Source organism: Alligator mississippiensis, chromosome 1, assembly GCF_030867095.1.
Source record: "Alligator mississippiensis isolate rAllMis1 chromosome 1, rAllMis1, whole genome shotgun sequence".
Taxonomy (NCBI): Eukaryota; Metazoa; Chordata; order Crocodylia; family Alligatoridae; genus Alligator; species Alligator mississippiensis.
This window is the reverse complement of record NC_081824.1, coordinates 44,498,585-44,522,559: the sequence shown is the minus strand read 5'-3', so window position 1 is coordinate 44,522,559 and position 23,975 is coordinate 44,498,585. Positions and strand designations below refer to the sequence as shown.

Sequence of the window (23,975 nt, the reverse complement as noted above, 5' to 3'; positions counted from 1 at the left end):
AGGTAATATAGGTCAATACCTATATTTCTTTACTGTTTAGATGGAAATGTTAGTTGTCACCTACCATATTAACATCTATTTTCTACACCACTTTTTAGCATGTCACAAATATTAAGCAAAATAAATTAATTAATTAATATTATTTCTCAGAAGGACACCTTCCAAATATATCTTGGAAAACAAAATGAAATGGAAGAACAATTAATCTTTTTTTTCTATATTTCCCTGTGGTTTTTATAAATGTCAAGTGTGTATACCTTATTGCTTTTTTAATACATGTGGTCAAAATAAGAGGATTGTATTTTATATAAACCAATCTGATATCTTTTAATGTTATTTGAAATTAAATGGATTATAATTTAAAGCCTACTTTTAAGTTTGTTATTTCTTGTTATTGAAATAACAGTTTGTTCTTAGTAGTTGGTAAAATACTGATAAAGGATGATCTTCATATTATATGATTCATTTGTTTTTGCTTTTCCTTTTTAGTTTTGTATATTACATCTTTGTTAGTTGTCATAGTTTGTATTTTTTGTCTTTTCAACTCAACTGTATAAAATATTATTAAAAGAAAGTAAAAAGAGACTTGAGTGTTTTTTTTCATATATTTCAAAATTAAATCTATCTTCTTGATAATTGCCTTGTAAGAGGAAAAAATAAACAATCACTCTCTTAAGTGGATTAAAAAAAGAATTCCTACTTTCTTACAACTGCAGACATAACAACTAAGAGCTATATATTGTCCTTGATCCATTGATACCATTCCTTTTGATAGCATTGAGACTAAGGGCTGCACAATACTAAATTCTGTGTCTATTCATGCAGTAAAACAGCTACTTTCACTTAAAGCTCAATTATAGACTTATCCAGGAATCTGTTTTTAAAGTTTTTGAAATTAAGAAAATAAATGTAATGATATACCTGCATAAATTATCCTTATCATTTTGCGTATTGAAAGAATCAAACAATATTTAAAGTAGAGGCCAGAATTGAGGAAGATGTTTTCATATTGATTTATATAAACCCCATACATCCCCTCTGCATATGTTTTAAGATACAGGAGGCTTGTTGCATTTATTTATATGTTCTGTTTTCTTCTCTGCAGAATATGACCTGGAACCATGTGATGACCCTGGTGTTCCTGCTTTCAGCAGACGAATTGGTTTTCACTTTGGTGTTGGAGACTCCTTGACATTTTCTTGTTTTCCTGGATATCGTTTAGAAGGTGCTAATAAACTTACCTGCCTGGGTGGTGGTCGTCGTGTTTGGAGTGCACCTCTGCCAAGGTGTGTGGGTAGGTGGTCACATGCTTTCATTTCATTCATCAAATCGTTAATACCACATGATAAATGTCAGAACAGTGGGCAGAGAACAAAGTGCTAGTGGCGAGGGACTAATTACCAAGCTTTATTTGCTCAGAGGTCAGACAGCTATAATTTTGAATAGTGCTTCATTACTGTAGTTATAAAGAAAAGTAGAAAACAAAAGCAAATAAGGATGCTTTAAATGAACATATTGATGGAACAATACTTATCAATCGAAATTGTAGTAGATGATAAGTCTGAAACATGTGTGAAGATAAAATGAAAAGGGTGGTATTTGGACTAGGAATATGTGGTTATTTTAAAAGCAAGCAAAGACAGATATTTACCCATTATCTTCCAGAATAAACAGCTATTCTCCAGATCTTTGTTTTGAAAAGTGGTTTTGTTTTGTTTTTAATAAATTCTGCATATTGGCTGTTGAATTAATTTTTCAATAACTGTTCTTACTGTGCTTGCAATTTAAAAAATTACAAGCTTCTTTTAAGAGCTGTAATAAAGCTAATGTGGGTTTTTTGAGATACTGAAAATAGAGTTTTCAAACTTTAGAAATACTATGTATGATTTGTGTTAGTGTTTTTTGTGATGTTTGATAACTTGGATTGCATATACACTGTAAGGCACTAGCATGTGAAACTATCAATTAATATTAATATAATGCTCCTGAAATATCAAATAGCTTCAGTTACATCTGAGTGAGTGGTTTCTTTTAAGAGGGTTTCTGTTTATTTTGGGTTGTTTTTTTTTTTATTAGGGATAAACATATCCCTTTAATGGTATATTAAAAATATCCATCAGCATGAAACAGTAACATCTCCATTATGAAAGAACACACCCAGGGTATAGAAAGAGAACATGTTTACACTGGTGTTAAAAAAAGAAATGGATGATGACCTACATCCTATAACTTTCCCCATTATTTTGCATACCAAAAGGAACTGTGGTTAAGATATACTGGTACACTGTGTCATTAGCTTATCCCACGGTAGCCTTTCTTCAGGACAAGCAGTCTCTTGTATGCAGGCAGTGATATAGGATCTACTGTTCACAGCTGCCGTAGTAGAACTGCTCATCTGTCTAATTGACAGAAATTAAACCTATCATTTCTGGAGCAGAAATTGGTATGCAAAATTAAGGTAAGTTACACAGGTATGACTCTCCTGGGTTTCTGGATTTTCAAGGGGAAATATCTGTGTAGAAACAGCCTTAGAGTCACATGGAACTTATGGCTGTGTGGAAACTTTGAGTACTAAGACTCCACCCTTCCCATAGACAACATGATTACATTGAGGGTGACCATGCACAGTGTTAAAGAGTGCAGATGACTTTAAGTATGTGTACAAATGTTCACCACAACCAGTCTATGGTCAGTGATCATTCAGTATACTATGGTGGCTTACTTTAAGCTTTGTGATCATAGATCAGAAGTGACATGTGCAGATGTTTTCTGGTGCCTGTAGCTGTACTGAGAACTCAGTGCAAAGAAGCTTAGAGTGGGAGGAGGAAGGGGTGGGACTGTGGGGGCTAACGGGCCCAGAGGGGTTTGGCAGGATCAGGTCCCAAAAGGGTGGTGGGGGATGGTCTCTATCTGGGGATGGCAGGTCAGGGGACTAAAAATGGCCCAGTCAGGTGGGGTGGGGCACAGAAGGAGCACAGCCCTGAGGTGAGCGGGCAGCCCTTCCCAACCCTAGGACTGCACCCTGAATGTCTGTAGACATTTTCCTGATTGGGTTAATCTATTCCTAATCTAAAATAGTTAATTTACTTAAGTGAACTAATTTAGATTGGGTCAGCCATTTTTGGCTCACTTGAAACCCCCTGGATGTCTTCACAGAATGGCATTTAGATTGACTGACTGATTGATTTATTAGATCAATTGATTTAGGTTGATCTAAATGTAACTTCTGCATGTACCCTAATAAGGCATTCACACCCTCCTTAATATATTATTTATTTTAAAGATCAGGAAATTATCCAATAGCAGATTGCCACCGTATCTCTTTCAGATTGGCATCATGAGCTGAAAATTATTTCTTTATTTTTCTCTTAACAGAGACATGACTTCATTAGTTTGACAATACTAAGACTATTAATATGTTATATTTTCCATTAGCTCTATCAAAATATAATTTAGGCTGTATCCAATAGAGCTGTGCAAAGCTTCAGTCCCTGATTCGATTTCGCGGAGATTTGGCCTGATTTGGTGATCAAATCTCCAAATCCAAATCAAATCAGAGGATCCTTTAATATCTCCAAATCAATTCAGAACCCTCCCAATCAATTCAGAGAGATTCAGACAGATTAAGCAATTCACACATAGATACAGCTTTAAATGTTTTTTCTACATACCTCTAGGTAGCAGGGGCTCTGAATGCTGCAGTGCTGGGGCAGAAGCAGTCACACAGAAACATGTGGGGCTCCCCACCATGCTCAGCAGCAGATCTGGAAGTGGACCAGAAGCACTTCCAGTCCACTTCCTGGTCCACCGGGGAGCATACAGGGGGTTCCTTCCTGTGCCCCCCTGGCTTGGGGCCTGGTGCCTCCTGAATCTGGGGGTGGCATTGGGGGTCCCCCTGCAGCTGATCACCAAGCTGGGCGGGTGCAGGGGAGGGCCCAGAATGCTTCCTAGTAGACCCAGAAGCAGGGTCTCTGCCAAGCACGCTGGAGAGCCCCCCATGTTCCTATGGGATGCTCCACCACCCCAGCACCACAGTGATCGCGAGCTGCGCTGCTACCTCAAGGTATATAGAAAACAACATTTAAAGCTGTGCCTGTGTCCAAATCACTGATTTGCCAAGTCAGCAACAAATCTTTGGATTCGGCTAAATTGAATCAGGGACAGTGATCCAAACCAATGGATCAAATCACTGTCCCAGATTTGGGCTGAATCTAAATCAAATAGGGCCTGCACAGCCCTAATATCCAAATGCAGTTATGCTGGAACATACAATTGTTGTTACCTTGTGTTTCTTTTATGATTGCTTTGAAATAAGTAATTGAAGTAATTATTCTAATTCAGTTAAACTATTTTTTGGCTTCAATATAGAAAAAAATTGGTAGGAAAATTAAGATTGTACTATATGATTATATTCTGTGTGTGAGTGTATGTATGTATGTATGTATGAATGCATGATTGTATTGTATGAATAAAAGTATATTTGTATTAATATAAAATAAACATAATTTGCTTTCCTACACAATTCATATTTATAATATTTTAATGAAAGGAATTAATATACTTTTATTTTTAATAATAGGGTACCCAGTTCTAAAGTGCATCTTGGAATAAAGTATGTAGTTTAATCCTACAGAATGGGAGATTTTGTCGGAAAGCAGTACCTTAGAATAGGACTTGATCAGGACAACAAGAGACACAGGGAAGGATTTAAGTGGGAAGCTGCATCTTTACTAATATAACATTTAAATTCTGCAGATTTCCCTAAACAGGCCTTATAAACCATGATTGTTCAAGAGGTAATTTATTTTTTTGCTAATCCTTAAACTGTCATCAGCCATTTTCTCACAGCTGGTGAGTCTGTGGGTTTCAGCTGGTGCGGAGTGTAACTCCAGGAACACATATTACACAGAAAAAAAGTATTCATAAAAGAATATTAAATAAAAAAATGTTCAAAATTGTATGAATTGCCCTCATTAACCTTATTATCCTTGCCCATTTGACTAACTCTTAACTGGTAAAACAAACTGCTTACTAGAAGAGAATCTATTACTTACCTCAAATAGTGATTGCTGCTTATATTAGGGGGCAATAAAAATAATCTAAATGGGGAGGATATTTTCATGTCTGTAACTATGTCCAAAATAATTTGTTGGTTCATAGATGTTAGATGTTAGGGTTGGAAGGGACCTCAATAGATCATCGAGTCCAACCCCCTGCATAGGCAGGAAAGAGTGCTGGGTCTAGATGAACCCAGCTAGATGCTTATCTAACCTCCTCTTGAAGACCCCCAGGGTAGGGGAGAGCACCACCTCCCTTGGGAGCCCGTTCCAGACCTTGGCCACTCTAACTGTGAAGAAGTTCTTCCTAATGTCCAATCTAAATCTGCTCTCCGCTAGCTTGTGGCCATTATTTCTTGTAACCCCCGGGGGTGCCTTGGTGAATAAAACCTCACCAATTCCCTTCTGTGCCCCCTTGATGAACTTATAGGCACCCACAAGGTCACCTCTCAACCTTCTCTTGCGGAGGCTGAAAAGGTCCAGGTTCTCTAGTCTCTCCTCGTAGGGCTTGGTCTGCAAGCCCTTAACCATACGAGTGGCCGTTCTCTGGACCCTCTCCAGGTTATCCGCATCCCTGTTGAAGTGCGCTGCCCAGAATTGCACGCAGTACTCCAACTGTGGCCTTATAGAGCGCCCGATAGAGGGGAAGTATCACCTCCTTGGATCTATTCGTCATGCATCTGCTGATGCACGATAAAGTGCCATTGGCTTTTCTGATGGCTTCGTCACACTGCCGACTCATGTTCATCTTGGAGTCCACTAGGACTCCAAGATCCCTTTCCACTTCCGTGCCACCCAGCAGGTCATTCTCTAGGCTGTAGGTGTGCTGGACATTTTTCCTCCCTAGGTGCAGCACTTTGCATTTCTCCTTGTTGAACTGCATTCTGTTGTTTTCTGCCCACTTGTCCAACCTGTCCAGGTCTGCTTGCAGCTGTTCCCTGCCCTCCGGCGTGTCCACTTCTCCCCATAGCTTTGTGTCATCTGCAAACTTGGACAGAGTACATTTCACTCCCTCGTCCAAATCACTGATGAAGATATTAAAGAGTATCGGTCCAAAGACCGAGCCCTGTGGGACCCCACTGCCCACACCCTTCCAGGTCGAAACCGACCCATCCACCATGACTCTCTGGGTGCGACCCTCTAGCCAATTCGCCACCCACCGGACTGTGTAGTCATCCACATCACAGCCTCTTAACTTGTTCACCATTCATGTATATGTATGGTTCCTGGAATCAACACCTGCACCTATTCGGTTTCTCATTAGAGAAGGATTTGGTCCGTGATAGCTACTCCTTCTCTGTTAAGCTCTTTACTTTCCTGGGTTAGGGACAGAAATTATACATAAATTGGTATAAGTGGTCAGAAGCCTCTTTAAATCTGTAACAGAGCAGAATTTCAGTGCACATAGACCAGTTTCAAAATGCCCCAAACCAATTTAAGATAGACCTGGATGACTTATTTAAGATAAACTGGTCTATCAACATTTTGTCCCAGACCTCCTCCTGACTCATGTTACCTCCTACTCCCTCAGCATCCCAGGCTGCTTTGCACATCCCCTCCCCACACAGGGCAGCCCACTGAAATACAACTCAGACTCCACTGCTCAAGCTTAGTGCTGATTTCCCTGCTGCATTATTTTTTCCAACTGGACTCCCACAAATATGAACCTTCATAATCTTTTCAAAGACCTTTCCAAGAATGGAGGTGAGACTGACTGGCCTATAATTACTTGGATCCTCCTTCCTCCCTTTCTTGAAAATAGGGACCACATTGCCCTTTTCCAGTCCTCCGGGACCTGACCCAAGTGCCATGAGTTCTCAAACAGCCGTGCCAGTGGTTCTGCTATGACACCAGCCAATTCCTTCAGTGCTCTTGGATGAAGCTCATCTGGGCCTGCTGACTTAAACACATCTTGCCCATCCAAGTAACTCTGCACCAAGTTAGTGTTGACAGTTGCTGGGCTGGTGTCCCTCTGATGCCTATCTAAGAACTCATTAGGAGACTTATCTTGACCTCTGTTCAGGAACACTGAGACAACTCATTGAAGAGCTCAGCTTTCCCCCTCCCCCCCCCCGTCATGAATTGTTCCTTCTTGTTCAGTAGGGGCCCTATGCTGCCCAGCACCTTCCTTTTACTCCCTACATTCCTAAAAAAAGACTTTTTGTTGTCTTAAATTTGTGTCGCCAGCTCAGATCTGTAGTTGTTTTGGCCTTTCTAACTGCCTCTGTACATGTGTGGGCCAAGTAGGTATACTCCTCCCTGGTAGTTTCCCCCTGTTTCTACCACATATATGCCTTCTTTTTTGCCCTTAGGCTCCCCTGGATTTCCATGTTTTGCCAAGGAAGTTTTTTGGCTCCTTTCTTCCTTTTCTCTTGTACTGGGATAATCTCCCTCTGCACCCGAAGGATCACTTTCTTTAGGAATGACCACCAAGGTTCCCTCTAAGGTGCATACATGTGTGGCCATGCACAACTAAAAGTGTGGCTACGCACAGCCTTTTCAAGACCGCTTACCAGGAGAGGCTGGGGCAGGAGACTGGCACAGACTCTGCTGCCTCCAAGGAAGTGCTCCATTCCCCTGCATCAGGGCAGGGGAGTGGAGCATTTCCCCAGAGCCGGCAGAGCCCATGCCAGCCCCTTACTCCAGCCTCTATCCCTGCCTTGCCTCACCTCATGGAGCAGCCACTGCCTGCCCAAGTGAGGCTCTGCTGGCTCCGGGATACTGCTTTGCTCCCCCACATCACCTCAGGGAGTGAGGAGGCATGTAACATCAGGGCCAGGAAGAGAAGCAGTGTCCTATAGTCAATGGAGCCTCACTGGGGCAGGCAGTGGCTCCTCCCTGAGGTGAGGCGAGGCAGAAATGGAGGCTGGGGTAGGGGGCTGGTGCAGGCTCCACTGGATCCATGAAAGTGCTCCACTCCTCGGCCCTGATGCGGGGGAGAGGAGCACTTCCCGGAAGCTGGAGAGCCTGTGATAGGCTCTGGCTCCAGCCACCACCTCCTGGCTCCAGCCCCTGGCCTCTGGCCCCTGGTCCCCAGCTCTATCCCCTGGCCTCTGACCCCTGGCCCCAGCCTCCAGCCACCGGCCCCATGTCCCCTGGCCCCCAGCTCCCAGCCCCAGCCTCCAGCCACCACCCCCTGACTCCAGCCCCTGGCTCCCAGCTCCAGCCTCTGGCCCCCAGCTCCTGGCCCCAGCCACTGGCCCCCAGCTCCAGCCTCCGAAAGTTTCTGGAACTGGGATTAGAACTGGTAGACTAGAGAGAAGCTGGCTGAGGAACTGAGGCTTGGGGTTACTCAAGGTCAAGTGGCCCCGGGGTTACTTAGGGTCACCTGGTGCGAGGGTGGAAGCAAGGGAAAAAACCCAGTGGCAAAGTGGAAACAGCCAGGAGACAGAGGCAGAAAGGGAAAAGGCAGTGGGAACAAGGCAATGACAGTGGCAGAGACCAGGAGAAAAAGCAGTGGGAATGAGACAATAGCAGTAGCAGAGATCCAGGGAAAAGGCAGTGGGGATGAGACAAAACAGTGGCAGAGATCGGGGGAAAGGCAGTGGGGATGAGACAGTGGCAAAGAAACAGGGGTTTGTAGGCAGAGAGGAGCTCAGGATAGCTGGAGCCACAGGAGCATGGGACAGGTGTTGGAGGTGGCGGTGAGCCAGAAGCAGGAGAGGGAGAAATGAGACAGAAGTTAGAGGAGTGAGGAGCAGAGATTGGAGCAGGGCAGGAACCATAGTAAAGCAAAACCCAACTCAGGGGTCCTAATAACCATTTTATTAAATGAACACTATACTGTATAGCGTGGTTCCTACACACACTCACACAAGCACTCCCACACACACACAGACACACAAGCACTCACAATGGCAGCAGGAGAAAGAGACTCAGTGGGAGGGTTGGAGTCCAGGTAGGGAAGAGAAACAGAGTCCAAGTCCTTGGTTGAAGAGGGGTGGGGGTGATAGCTACCTATCCAGGCTGAAAAGGGGTCTTCATCCAGCAGGTGTTGTCCAGAGTGGGTTTGCCAGCAGGACCTCTGGGTGGATAGGTGGTGTGGTGTAGTGCTGGTCCAGATGGAGAGGGTGTCCCAAGGAGTTAGTCTTCACTACCCCTTTGTATGGGGCAGACTACCTATGATTTCCTGTGGGGCGGGTATGTCCAGGCAATGTCAGTCCTGTCCAGGCAATGTCAGTCCTGTTCCAGAGGCTTCCAGGTGTTCTTACTGAGCATGTGTAGCCTGGCACAATGGTGGGTTGCCTCATCTTTTGTTTCCAATGGCTGGGTCCTTGGTCCAGGTATTGGTTTTGATGGTTCGGTCATTCAGAAGGAGCTATTTTTAGACCTACTGCCATTGTCTCTCAAGCACCTGCATTCATCCGCATTCATTCAGGAACCAAGTTATATAGGAGAGGTAGGTGTGAGTCATAGGTTACATAACAGGGCATGGGGACAAGATGGGGGCTTGACAGACAAAATAGAAACTTGACATGACTTATGCTAACTTTTGGCCTTATATATAGGCCTATATCATATAATATCAGTAAAACAGTAATATAGAACAGTAACAATCAATATAAACATAATAATCATACAATATAAAGGAGAAAAAAACAAAAGAAATACAACTTGCTACCAAAATAAAATGCTGAAGCTTATCCTATGTCTTAGTTCACTTATACTTATCTATAGGGAATAGAGAGGGAGAGAAAAAGTCAGAAATGATTGGGGAATGGGAGGGAATGCATTTTAAAATAAAAACAAGAAACAAAAACTGGGGGTTTTGCTATACCTGTGTTTTCACTGGGTTGGCCCATAGTATGAGGTTAGGCCAATTAGTGCCTTGCTTAGGAATTTTTCAAGATGGTCAAAACCAGTGTTTTAGGCTTTTATGCACAGGTAGAAAGCATAGATTAAATGTTTGTTTCCAAATTGATTGGTTATATAACTAATATATTTGGTACACACACATCTATAACTCTCTATATAAAACTCTAAATAACTCTCTCTCTCTCTATATATATATAGATACATATATATATACACATATATAATTGATGTTATATAATATCATTGTATAGATGGTATGTATCAGCAGTGCAAGTATGCTTCCTTGGGGAAGCCATTAATTTGTCACCTCCATCTGCATCTACTTTTTTTGTCCCATCCAGTTTGACAAAATGTACATTTTTGAGCAGGGTTCATATCAGCTCTTTAAGGTGTAGACCTTCTGTCATTTCCAGGGTCTTGTGAAAGAGTTGGTGGTTAACTGTATGATAGACAGCTATTAGGTCAACAAACACAGCTTTACTGATTTGGCCTCTTCCAAAATCATCCTCAGTATGTTGAGTTAGATTGAGCACCTGGGTCATTGTTGATTTTCCAGAGTGAAAGCCACCCTATAAAGCCAGCTCAGGGATGAGCTGTTTATCCATATATAGGGCAGACCGGTTCAATATCAGTCATTTATACAATTTGTAAGTACAACATAGCAGAGAAGACTGAAGCTCTTTAGGTCAGGTTAATCTTTCCCAGACTCTAGAAGTGCCAGTACCTGAGCTCAGTCTTCAGTGAATTAATACCAGTATTCATTTCCATTATTAAGAAGGGCCTTGTAAAATACAGGTCTTTATAGTGCTTGTAACTATCCAGTCTTTGGTGGCAGGGCATGTTGTTTGTTTTTGGTTTTGGGGATTTTTCCATTGATAAACATCTGATGGGCAATTTGGTGGGCAGTGACATTATAGACACAGAAGTTTGTTGTGTGATTGACCCCTTGAAAGCACTCTAAAGCCATGCCCAAACAGAAGAGCACGGCTTCAGAGCACTCCAGTTGTGTGACAAATTAACCCTCACTGAAGGACAGTTCAAATCTAGGTGCTTCAAAGTGGAACCTCTTCATTAATTTCTGTGTTCTCTGGCACTGGGATGCAGCCATGGTGGGAATATGCAGCCTGCGGAATGATTGAGGAAAAGCCCTTGCAGTTGATGAATGCCTAGGTTTCTGGTCCAAGCAGAGGATAGGGATGTGGATGCTGTCTACAGCTCCCATGCATTTGGGGAAGCCCCTGCAATGACCACCTCCTGTGGGTCAATAGGCAGGGGAAGAAGTTTGCTAGGATGTTGTGAATGACCCAGCACGCTTCCTAGGCAGCCTCTCTGGCCATGGACTTGCCCACTCCAAACTGGTGACATAGCAATAACTACTGGGGGTAGATGGCAATGGCCACCTGCTTCTTCAGAGTGACAGATGTTCGGGACCAGCTAGGCAATGATGTCCATAAAGGTCATCTGGTACATGCAGAAGGTCTAAACCCACTGTTTGTTGTCCCAGGTGCCCAGGACAATCCACTTCCACCAGTTCAGTTGCAAAGCATAGGTGGTAGATGAGGGTTCATGTACACCCCCTGAGAGTGCTGTTGCACCCCTTGTCAGGCCAGGCTCTCTGTTTAGCTGGTGGACAGGTGGGCAGATGCCTCCCCTGCAAGCCCTTGTGAGTGCCCCTCTGTGATCACCAGCCAGGGAGCGGGGCCACCAGCAAAAGCGCATGTGCCACTTCTGGAAGTGGATGTGGGACTTGTGCAAGTGGCACAGCTGCTTTTCACTGAGTGAGATCATCCATGGGGTACCCCCCCCCCCCCCGCTCCTGGTCAGTCAGATTGGCTGCCAGGGGACCCGCTCTGACTCAAAAGGCGCCAGTCACCTATGTAACAGTTGGCACTAGTGGCATGGGCCCAAAACTGGCACTTGATGTTCTGGAGGTAATGCCAGACCACCCCAGTGGTCATGGTATACTAGGTGGCCTCATCCTCTTTGGTTACATGAAAGTCAGTGGCCCAGGCCAGCGTGCTTGGCAAACACAGGGTACCGTAGATGGCCCCATGTGTGACAGCTGGCTGCTGGGTCAGGGGCAAGAAGGCACATGCCATCCTGACCAGTTACCGCATCATGTCCAGGTGGGCATACATGATGTCCCATAGGTTCCCATGAGAGTCAAGCAGGGTAACAAGCAGAACATACTGCACCTCCTGGGCAATCTGGGACATGGAAGCTGGTGTAACTCACAACTGAGAGCAATCACACTGGGTTTCTCCTACAAGTCCTGACTCCGTCTGGGGGAGAATCTCAGGTGAAGGGTCAGGGGTTGCAGATTTTCCTGCCTATGTCATCAGCCAACTGGTTGGTCCAGGTGCTCAGCCTGCACTCAGATGCTCTGTTCACATCAACAGGCCTCGCCCAGCATGTCTCCCAATTCATAGACATATATTTAAATTGCTGTGGCTGCTGGTTATTTTCAGGTGGCCATCACATTGGCAGGCACTGATTTCAGGTGCTTTTTGTGCCAGTGGCCGCCATTTCCTCTTCCCACCCCTCACCACTTTTTGTTGGGGGGGGGGGGGGCAGGGGGGCAGGTGCATTCAGCACCCAAAAACAGCCAGTGCAAAAGAAAAAAAAAAAATCCTGCTGGGGTAGTGGACTATTTTGAAGCAGTGAGAGCTGATGGGGAAGGGAGTGGAAGTGGGAGTGGGGATGACTGTGGAACTGATCTTAAGTGCAGTAGCCAGCCTCACTGTGCTGTATGCATGTTCTTTAAATCCTCCTAGTCTCCTGTGCTGCCCAGTAATTGGGCTAATCAGCATGCTGATTAACTCAATCACTGAGCCTGGCTGAGAAACCCCATACTTCCCCTGGAGCCCCTGTGCTGCAGGTGAAGGTTTTCTGAACTTTTCTTTCCTCCCTGCTTGCTGCTGCTTGCTTCAGGTCAGTTTTTTTTTTTCTTTTCTTCTTTTCTTTTTCCTTCCCTTAAGCAATTTCATGCCAATTTCGGAGGGGGTGGGGGGGTCGGCTATTTCCCACTCTTCAGGGAAAGTTGGGGATGTCCTGCCTTCCCTGAAAACATGAAAATGTGACTTAAGTAAATCTCTACCAATTCATTATGAATCTGTAAGCTTATTTTCCACTCATTCTCACTACATTACTGAACATCATGTGCTGTTAACAAACCCTTAAGCATTAACACAGTTAAATTAATGGTAGAGAATGCTTTACTCATAGCCTGTGTGTGATCTTCTTTGTTCCATAGTTTTGTGGGGCCATGATGTTCCCTGTGTTTGCAAGATCTAGAGCCAGTCCTGTGGGGCTGTGTCAGAGCTCAAGTGTTCATCTGGGCTCAGTGTCTGGTGTATGGGTAATGTGGGGGGCAGGCATTACTTTGTGACACAGCATGATGGCAAAGCCCTGGTAATGTGGGTACCCCCACCCTGCCTCTGGGTAGAGGAGCTGTGTTGTTCCAGCACTGTGGGAGCAGCCCTGGGGCCACAAGGAAGACCTCACTCTTTGCTCCCCACAAACTCTCTCACCACTTTCTGTGAGAAGCAGTGGGTGGGGCAGAGTGGAACAGTGGTCCAGCTGCACTGGGGAATGGTGGGGGAGGGGCATTACCTTATTACCTTTGGTTTCCATGGGGCAGGATATCCCCAGTCTGGGGAACCCCAGGGTTGGGGAAGGCTGCTGAGGTGGGGGCTGCACAGCTGCACAGACAGGCACCTGGCCCAGGGTACTCCTCCCTCCCACCAGTGGTAGTGGCTGAGCAGAAGTGGGGGGTGAGGAATTTGCCCTTGGCTCCCAGGGGCAGGGCAGTCCCACTTTGGGGGGACTCTGAGGTGAAGGAACTCCCTTAGGACAGGGGCCGTCCTGTGCCCTGACACCCAACTGTGCAGGCAAGCCCCTGGGTCCTGGAAAATCCTTCCCTTTCCAACCTGCAGCAGTGTCTGAACTGAACAGCTGAGGGGGAAGAGAGGATTTTCCTTGGCTCCATGGGGCAGGGTAGCCACAGGCTGGGGGACCCCTAGGAAGCTGCATTAGCATGGGATGCCACATGCCATGTCACAAAGTAATGCCTGCCACCTGCGGAAATATCCTCCCACCTGAGGAAACGTCCTCTGTATCCCCATGACAGGGCAGACCAGGGCTGGGAGGACCCCGGGCTGGGCTGGGGGAAACTCCCTAAAGTGGGGGTTCCCCTCACATGGGCCGGCACCTGGATGAGTAGCTCCTCAACCCCCTGCGTGGGGGGACAGCAGGGGGTTGGGGGCCTGTACTGGCAAGCAAATCAGGTCTGGCCCCCATTCAGCTGGGTTCACAGTGGCTGTCTGGCTGAGAGGTATGCTGTAGTGTCCCCCAGTTTGTGGCCTAGGCCACCACAGGCATCTGGCTGCCTTTTCCAACTGAAAAATGAATGTCAGTTCAGTTTATTATTGGTCCAATCTCCCACAGCTTAGAGAAACCTGCAAAGATTGAAACTATGCTGCCTTAGGCTTTTTGATTGTCTGTACTTAGCCCTGAGGGCAATGCATCTGGGGATGTCGCTGTAAATGAATACTGGTCCTTTTGGGCACATTCATCTGTAGTTAAGAAAACTTACATGAGATCCCATCTATACCATGTACTTGCACTACCAATGTGTTTCCTCTTGAGAAACTACAACTTATGACGAGCAGGTACTCTAGCCATTGTTGACACTGGATTTATGACCCAGATACTTGGTTCCAGGCAGACCCAAACCCTCAGACCAACCATGAATTCTCCATTCAAAATTAGGTGAATTTTATTGATATACAGTGATAGCAGATAAGAACAATGCAGGCAAGGCAAACAAAATAACCTCCCCAATTCTATAGCTACAAGTCCTAGAGTTGTCACAGAGGGAAGTACAACTGGCCACTATGTGAGCATCACCCTGAGTTTCTTTCTTAAACGTCAGATGTCAGCATCCTGGAAGTAAAAGGCCGAGTCCCCCCACCCCCTCCTCAGTTGGGTGGATGAGATGGGCTGGTGGTGTGCCCTCTGTCCATAGTGGCCTCAGGTTCCCCTCTCAAGGGCACTTTGATGCTTTGAAATGCCTTGGTTTGTATTCTTTCTCTCTGGTGACTCTTCATACCCAGGCATCATTGACTGGTTTCCCTGTGGTAATCATACTATCTGTATTCTGTACTGTCAGGATATTCCTTTTTTCCAACAAACCCATTACATGCACACACCTTAATTTGGTCTGTTCACCAAAACCAACAATCTCAAGGGCTCTGCATTTGGGCATTGTGACTTGGTGCCAATACTGCAGAGTCTTTTATCACTGTTTGGGTACACTGTTCATGTTATGGAACAGTGTGATACATATCTCTATTTTCCCAGCTGGTGTGTCTGCTGGCTTCAGACACAGTGGGCTGTTAAACCTCGACTCCGCATGAGGCCCATCGACTGGGGAAGCGATGAATCAATTGCCCATGGAATCATAAGCATGACGACTCATGGAGCAAACACAAGCACACACTGCATTGAACAACTTTATTGAAATGGAGGCAACTTCAGGAGGGTCCCCACACAAGTGGGGAGCGGCCCAGAACATCATTGCATTCATACATTTATACCTTCCAGTCTACACTCATTAGCATTAAACCATGACCAGTCTCCTCCCCCAACCTCCTCCCATTACGCCCATGGAATTGGCTATGCATTAGCCCATTACCATGATAATTTTCACTCTGTGCCTGTGTGAGGTTGTCACCCCTACTACCTTCGGTCACTTGCGGTTGATCATCTTAAAAGCCTACTTTTGCATTTTCCCTCTTGATATACCACTAGTTTCCTCCCCTGTCTGATTTGAGTCCCTCTATTCCACAACTCAACAGTCAAATGATTAGACAAATGTTTAACCATTTGAAGCCCTACATTCCACTAAGTAAACAAAAGTCATTTTGCTGATGTTACTTAGAATAAGGGTTATGCTTCTGCTGACCTTAGCGTCTTAAGACTTATGCCCAATTAAATCTCTAACTTGGGCATAGGTAAGCAATATATCAGCTGCAAGACCAATGCAAGACCAATTCTTTCAGTGTTCGGACTCACCATAAATCAGCAGGGGAAAAGGGCGGGAAAAAAGAGCAGGTTTACCATCCTAACATGGGCCTTAAAGGAAACTTTGTCACAAATGGGCTTTTAGAAACTAATTAATCCTTGCCATTCTCTTGGACCACTATTCTAATGCGTATCTACTTTACCTACAAGCCAGGTCCTACAAGCAAATCTCTAAATATCATTTTCTATCCGTCAGCCATTAGGTCACAAGAAGAGCTAATGAATGTGCTAATTCTGCCAGCCAGCTTCCCTTAACTTGGGCATACCTGAAGCTTGCCTATATGTGAAGCTGGAGTTTGCACAGCTGGATACTTCCCTTGAAACCCCTAACTAGTAGTAAAATATTTCTGACTGGGCTAGATGCAAACCACATCAGGAGACTTTCATCCATGAAGCCTAAGTTTTGACAGGCTATATGGGAGCTTTTTGCACAAGCCCGTCTCTAGGCTGTGTATTATATGTTCTGCTGTCTATTAAGATACTATACTCCTGTGGACTAAGGAGGGATGGCTTTTGGGATTATAATAACTCCCTCAACATCAGCTCTTAGAAGCATACTAAGATGACTAAACTTGGTCTTTGAATTAATCAGGTAGAAGTAGAGAAACAATCTTGCCACTGTACTTAGCATTTGCAAGACTGCAAGTAGAATACTGCATCCTGTCCTGTTGTAAATTTTTCAGAGTGAATGATAATCCTGTAAAAAGGTCAGTGGAAAACCACAACATTCAAGGGCTGAAAAATGTGAAGTTCAAAATTTCATCTTTAAAATGTAAGGTGTGAACTCAAGCTCAAATTACTTAGTTTATCAAAAAGAAAGTTAAGAAGTGACCTTATCCTGTGCATAGACAGTTAAACATAGAAAAGAGATGTGATAGTGGGGACATTTCATGCTATTAGACAAAGGCATACAATAGCTAGAAGCTGAAGTCAGACAAATTCAGCCCTGAAATAAGTTTCTGAACAAGATGTATAATGAAACATTGAGTCAGCTTAGCAAAAGAGATGTTAGTTGTTAATTTGTGCCCTACAGGACCTGTTGTTCTGGTTGCCACAGCCACTGCATTGGCACAGCCCCAGAACCCAAAGCCTAAATGGCATCAATACTTATGCCTAGTCTCCTTCCCCACTGCCAAATTTGGATTTTTTTGGTTGATGTTGGCAAGTAAAATCAGTGCTGCAAGAAAATGGGGGTTGGAATCCTCTTGTGGATTGTCTGGCAGCTGAACCAACAAATTGGTGCCCTGCCATTGGAGGTGAGTCATCTGGCCCTTGTAAAGTTCAGCAGTCTGGATTTGGGTCTCAGGACCAAATGATTTAAACACCCTACACTAAGAAAATGAGAGTGCCATGCTTCTCTCTTTGGCTCTAGCCCAGCCAGTTCTCTTCTTCCAGGTTGTGTTCTCTATGCACCCTCACCTTCTACGTATGGGAGGGAAGGTCTGAGAGGGGCTATCAGCATAGCAATGGCCATGTCCTTCTTCCTTTATGTCCCTTCTCCTATCAATCTAATTAAACTTCTGTTTAAACTACTTAGACACAATTTCTTATGAAACATCATTAGCAAAGGAATGCATAAATGCATACACACATTTGCACTATGGTTTATTGTCATTTGTAAAATTATATAAAACAGTAATTTAAAGCTTCCATAGATGCCTTTAAAGCATAGCTTATACATCTTTATGCAGACATTAGGGATATAAAGATTCTGAAAAGTATTAGTTGCTTATTTGATTATGACTTCTCTCCTTCAACTGTTTTTATATTCCCATATAATGTGTCTTCAAAAGTGTATTTTATTCTCTTCATGTCAGTTATTTGGCTTCAGCCATTTTATCTTAGATTAAAAGTAAGTTTAGGATTCCAGCTAAAATTAATTTAGCTTAGTTTCTACTCTTGGCTTAATCAATATGATTATTTGTTATGTGCACATATGAAATATTTATTCTTGGACTTTTTAATAGAAATTATACTTTGGTAAAAAGTCCTAGAAGTGACTGGATAAAGATTTTTATTCAAAGTCATTAGCCTTGTAATACAAATACAACTCCCACCCCTGGTTTCATGAATGGTAAAGTGATGAGTTTCCTTTATTTAATTTAATATGTGATGAATATATCACTCAGGATTTTATTCTCCACGTTAATATATATTTGGTGATCATTGTTGCTGAAGTAACATTTGTTTTTCAGGCTTGTGCTGCTTAGATCCATTAGAACTGAAAACAAAGATGTTCAGCCAGTCAAAAGGTGTCCCAGATTCTAGTAGGAAGTATTTAAATTAAGTGTTAAGCTGTTTCCATACTTTAATTTTCCCTTACCAATAATTATGCAGATATCATGCTTTTTTCTTGAACTTAGAAATCAAGGTGCATGACAGCAATAACTTAAGCAACAAGTGAATTCATAACATTTTTCAGTCTCTATAATTATATCTTATGACCTACTGAACTTTTACTGCAGTATAGTTATTCTTTTTTTAATCTCCTAAATGTTTTTTTTAATCACATTCCAAAACTTTATTTAAAAATATCCTAGATTTCTCTGGCTGGAGGCAAGGTTTAGATCTATTGATCTTGAAGAATAAATTTAACCTTGCTTAGAGGAGAAAATATATTTTACATGGTTCTCATGTAAGCTTTCACACTTTTTTTCCTCTTAATCCCTTCGGATGACTTCTCTATACTACATATAATTATTAATGAGGAATTTGCACCTGACATTCTGAATGCTTCACAAAATAATTAAAATAGCATGCATCCTTTTATAAGTCTAATATTTTCTAAATCTGTACAGTTTAAACCCAAATATGAAGTTATTCAGTGCCAAATCTTATTCAGCCATAGACTTAAGGCATGCAGTGCTGGCAGGAGCAGCTGGAAGAGCAGCCAGACAAGCCCTGGCTTGAGCGCACAGCCCCAGAAGAAGCTGCAGCTTGTCCAGTTGCTCCCCTGGCTGCCCCCCCATGGAGAGGCAGGCAGTACTGGCAGCCCCAGAAGAAGACACAGGGAATGATGGGGGAGGTAGGGGATCAAACCGGGAGATGAGGGATCAAACCAGGAGCTGGGGAGAAGCCCTTGTTTGTTCTCCCAACCCCCAATCACTCCCCCCGGCCCCCAATCATTCCTGAAACTCCCCAATCATTCCCCACCAGACCCTGCAGCTTCTCCCAAGGCTGCCGGCTCAAGCCATGGCTCATCCAGCTGCTCCCCTGGCTGCCCCTCTTCCAGGGCAAGGCAGGCAGTGCTGGCAGCCCCAGGAGAAGCCGTGGGGGCTAGGCAGAATGATTGGGAGCTGGGGGAATGACTGGGGAGCTGGGGAATCAAACCAGGAACTGGAGAATTGAACCAGGAGATGGGGAATCAAACCAGGAACTGTGAGGAATGATTGAGAGCTGGGGGAATGAACAGGGGCAAATCTTCTCCAAATCTAATAGGCTACCGAAGCTTTGCACAGCCCTACTAATTATGGTTCTCCAGCTGAAATACATGTGGCATCCCCTCCCATTTATTTTCTTAAGGGGTCCCATGACCATTTCATGGTTATATTTCTATTAAGCATTTATTATTAAACCATTTTTCACTATTTTTAACTTATGCAGCATTGTTATTGTGATTAAATGGAGCGTCCCAGATTATTCCTCATTACATGAGGCTATGTTGTTGCTTAGCCGGTCTTTTCCCAGCCTATAGCCCATTGGATTGTCTCCCATTTCTAAGCACTTTGAGGAGAAGAAGGCAATTAGGAACAGTCAGCATGGATTCACCAAGGGCACATCATGCCTGACCAACCTCATTGCCTATGATGAGATAGCTGGCTCTGTGGATGCAGAGAGACCAGTGAATATGATATACCTTGACTTTAGCAAGGCTTTTGTTAGTCTCCCACAATGTTCTTGCAAGCAAGCTAAGGAAGTACAGTTTGGAGGAATGGACTATAAGGTGGATAAAATATTGGCTGGAACATCAGTGTTAAAAGGGTAGTAAATCAGTGGCTCAATGTCTAACTGGCAGCTGGTATCAAGTGGGATGCTTCATGGGTTGGTCCTGGGGCTGGTTTTGTTCTATATCTTCATTAATGACCTGGAAGATGTGATGGAGTGCATCCTCAGCAATTTTGCAGCTGAAACCAAGATGGAGGAAGTAGTAGATATGCTGTAGGGTTGGGTTAGGATTCAGAGAGACCTAGATGAATTGGAGTACTGGACCAAACAAAATCTCATGGAGTTCAATAAGGAAAAGTGCAAAGTCCTGCACTTAGGATGGAACAATCCAATGGGCTGGGGAGTGGGGAGACATTTTTGGGTGAAGTTTTATGATACACTTAGACCATACTAAATATGTGGAATGCTAAGAGTTGTTAAAATTAGAACATGCTGGGAACAGTCACATGTAAAGGGTCAATAATATTTATTGCCTACACAACTCTGATGTGGCACTAAATGGTTGGCAAGCAGGGGCATGGCTATAAGGCAAGACACTTGGTCTGAGTAGTGGGTATGGCTGGGAGTTGTGCATCCTGGGCACATCTACATGTCAATTTAGTCATAACTAGACTTACTGCACTATAAGCGATCTTGGGTAGGTGCCACATGTGCAGGGGCCTGGCACTAAATCCTCTTCCCAGTTTCAAAACTATTTACAAGTTAAGAGTCTGTGTTTTTGTGTCCTGGATTGGGGTGCCATGGGGTGGGGCACCTACGGGGCAGAGTCCGGGGCAGGTGGCCAGCACCCTGGCCTTGGGCAATTCCCCCACAGTTTCAGGGGCTTCAGCAACCATGGCAGGCAGGGGGCTTGCGCAGGGGCGATGGAAGCCCATGCTCCTCTGGGGCAGGCAGCTCCCCCTCTGGCTGCCAGAATCCAGGACCATCAGGACTATTATCCAGGTCTGATGCTGCTCTAGGCAACTCTGGCTGCACACCCATGTGGAGCTGGGGCAAGTGGTGGGGCTGGTTCTAGGCAGGTGGTGGTGGACCCAGGGCGGGTGCTGAGCTAGGGACTTTTGTGAGTGGGAGGTAGCAAAGGAGGTAGGGAGCTGCTGCGGGACAGTGGGTAGCTGCCATGAGGTCTGCACGTCTATGGCTGGGAGCCAGACAGTAACGTGCACACACAACACCACCAGGGCCAGGATGGTGTCCAGGGTCTGGTGGTCATCATATATGGCCTCCATGGCCCTGGCCAGGATGTCATTTTGGGGCCCACCAAATGAAGGTAGTTCATTTAAAAATTAACTAATTGTGCTTAAATTTGCTACCTGCATTTGTACATTTAAGGGGATTTACTGTTCTGTAAGGGTGCACATGTGTAGACGCTTGCCCGTATTATACAGTAAATGAGGCTAATACGCAGTAACACGTAGATGTGCCTCATGTAGACGTGCCCCATGGGAAGCAAATTGCTCATTTTATTTTTGTGGAGCAAACTGGAGTTACCGTAACACAAGCTAGATAGCACAGTCCCAAGTTAACCCTCCCCTGAAGTGATGTAAATTTGAAATTAGGCCCCATCCAGATATGCAGGGATGTGTGCTTGCAGCAGCACAAACTGCCACAGCACATGCCCCTGCATGCATGCTTTGTTGCAGGACAAGCTGTCTGTTTGAGCATACACCCAGGACTGCTGCACATTAAGCTGGGTCAGAGCAGCCCCCATTTGCAGGGGCCCTGGGGGGTCAGCCTGCTATCCTGGGGCTACTTCAATCCAACTCAATATGCTATGGAGGGGCTGGCTCGGGCACGAGGGTGGTCCACTGTAAGCTTGCCTGAGGCAGCCCCCACACTGAAGCACCCCAATGCCCCAGCCAGGTCAGCATCTACATGCGTGTTGCTGTGCACTAAGAACATCACTGAAGGCTAGTACTTGTATTTACAAGTTATTTGTTTACTAAAGCCTAATAGGGCTGCAAGTATAGATGCTAAGCCGTTTACTATGGACCTAATTAGTCAGCTATGCAGTGAAGGTTTCATGTAGGCATGCCCTTTGAGGACTAAATCCAATAAAAGACCAACACATTGGGTTTCATGGTTTTTTACATACATGAAATCCAAAATTTAGAGTTAGGCACCTAGAATTGCCTGTGCATTTCATACATAAGATTACGTACATGAAAACAGCTATCCAAAAACACATATGCTGAGTTTTAAATCTTTGGTGAAGAATTGTAAAAGGTTTTGTAAAATACCTTTTTGAGAGACTTGTGATATGTTTTAATAACTATTTTCCCCAGAGATGTACTGATGAAATTAAATACAGGCAAACGCTATTGCTATCATTTCTTTTTGTATTTGAGAGTACTTCTGTTATATTGTTGTCAGAACATTAGATGAACAAGCAACAGGAGCCCCCTTTGCAACAATGAATAGTCCCATAGAACTGGCACCTAGTGATAAGGTAACAGATTCTTTGATATAAAAGTAATTAATTACTGGTGCTCTTGTAAGCAATTCTTTCAAATAGTTATATGCTATCTTTGGTATAAGGCATATTCAGCAGGATATTTTTTTTGCTTCTTTTTTCCCACCAAAAGTTATCTTAAAGGAGCTTCAATTGTCAATATGTATCTGGGTAAATTTATTCCATACATAACTATTTGAAGGAATAGGTTAGTGTGGCTATTTCAGTGACTTTTTTTCTGTATCAGTCTTACATCTACTTTTGTCAAATAATGTTCCAAATACTTATTTGGTGTTAGTGCCACTTTGTAATTGTTCTTACTCTGTCACAGATTCCTTTCACGATCCATCCATAATTGTCCTAAGTTGCTCATCATCATCTTGCTGGCCATTTTTCCACACCAGTTTATCAGCTGTATAACATTCAGCACCTTTCTGGTCTTTACATTTCTGTTGTGTCAGCCTTTGATACACTTCAGTATAGAAACCAAAAATGAGTTGAGTAAAATTTGGATCTGGCAAATGATGCATTTAAAGTACAAAGTCTAGAACTTTAGTCATCCAGCTGTATGTGCCAAAAGCTATTATTGGCATCTAAAACAGGGAAAATCATAGGTTTTGCAAACTAGTATTTATCCTACTTTTGGGCAATTGAGGAAGTTCTCTTCACATTGTTTTGTTCCAATCCTGTGGATCCAAGATTATTTTTAAAATTTCATCCCTCCCTGGTTTCCACACAGTCACTATAGAATTGACCCAAACTAGGTTCTTGTATGTTTTTTTATATCTTGCAACTCTTCCATACAGCTTAAGTACAATTCCTTAAAAATATTATCCCTTAACTTCATGTGGATTTTATAAAGTGCATGTGTTACATGTGGTAACTGTGATCCAGGTGGAATCTTTATGGTTTGTTAACTAGGAAGCATTCTAGGCCCTTTTATTCTGTAAATATTGCAGTCACCTTTTGTTTCTTTTCTTACCAGATTGACACTTGCACTGAATTCAAACTTGTCACAGCTGGTAAGCCCAGTATAGCTTGTAAGTCAGATTTTACCATCTGAAATTTCAGCAATTCTTTCTCATTCTGACACTCACAGTATGTACTGCATTTGCCACATACTTGCATTTTTCCCTTTTGAAGATTAATAGCCAATATTTGAGCAGCAAAGTGATTCAGCCCTTCAAGTGCTGTATAATTATACAGCCATCACATTAGCCTTGGCCCTGTATTAGTTTTCAAATGTACTATTTTGTGATTATTTATGAGTAGATCTACTTTCCACTCATCCTTAAAAGGTATAGGTCTAAACAGAATGAAAACAGTGATAAGAACACTATTAACACCACCCCAGCCAGCTGAGAGCCACATCCAGCTGGGAGAGGGAGGAAGTAGGGGTGTCTCCCTGCAGTCACCCTGGCCCCATGGCATGCTGCAGCCTGGAGGGAGCCAGGGGGGAATGGATCTGGGGTCTCTTTCCCTGTAACAGCTCCTCCCCTGTAGTGCACTGCTGCCTGGCTGGGAGGGGTGTTGGAAAAAGGGTCCTGGGTCTCCCCTTCCCAAATACTTCTGGCAGGCACCGGCTGGTGGGGGAGTGGGGGTGGGATTGGGGAGAGAGGCCAATG

The 23,975-nt window shown here is 44.0% G+C and overlaps 1 protein-coding gene across 1 annotated transcript in view; it reads left to right on the top strand.

The window, feature by feature from the left end:
* Positions 1 to 23,975, top strand: part of CSMD1 (CUB and Sushi multiple domains 1) — a 2,292,800-nt gene that overhangs the window by 1,779,024 nt on the left and 489,801 nt on the right. The window contains exon 21 of the mRNA XM_019488443.2: positions 1,106 to 1,294. Coding sequence (XP_019343988.2) covers positions 1,106 to 1,294 — 189 coding nt within the window. The remainder of the gene's footprint in view (positions 1 to 1,105; positions 1,295 to 23,975) is intronic.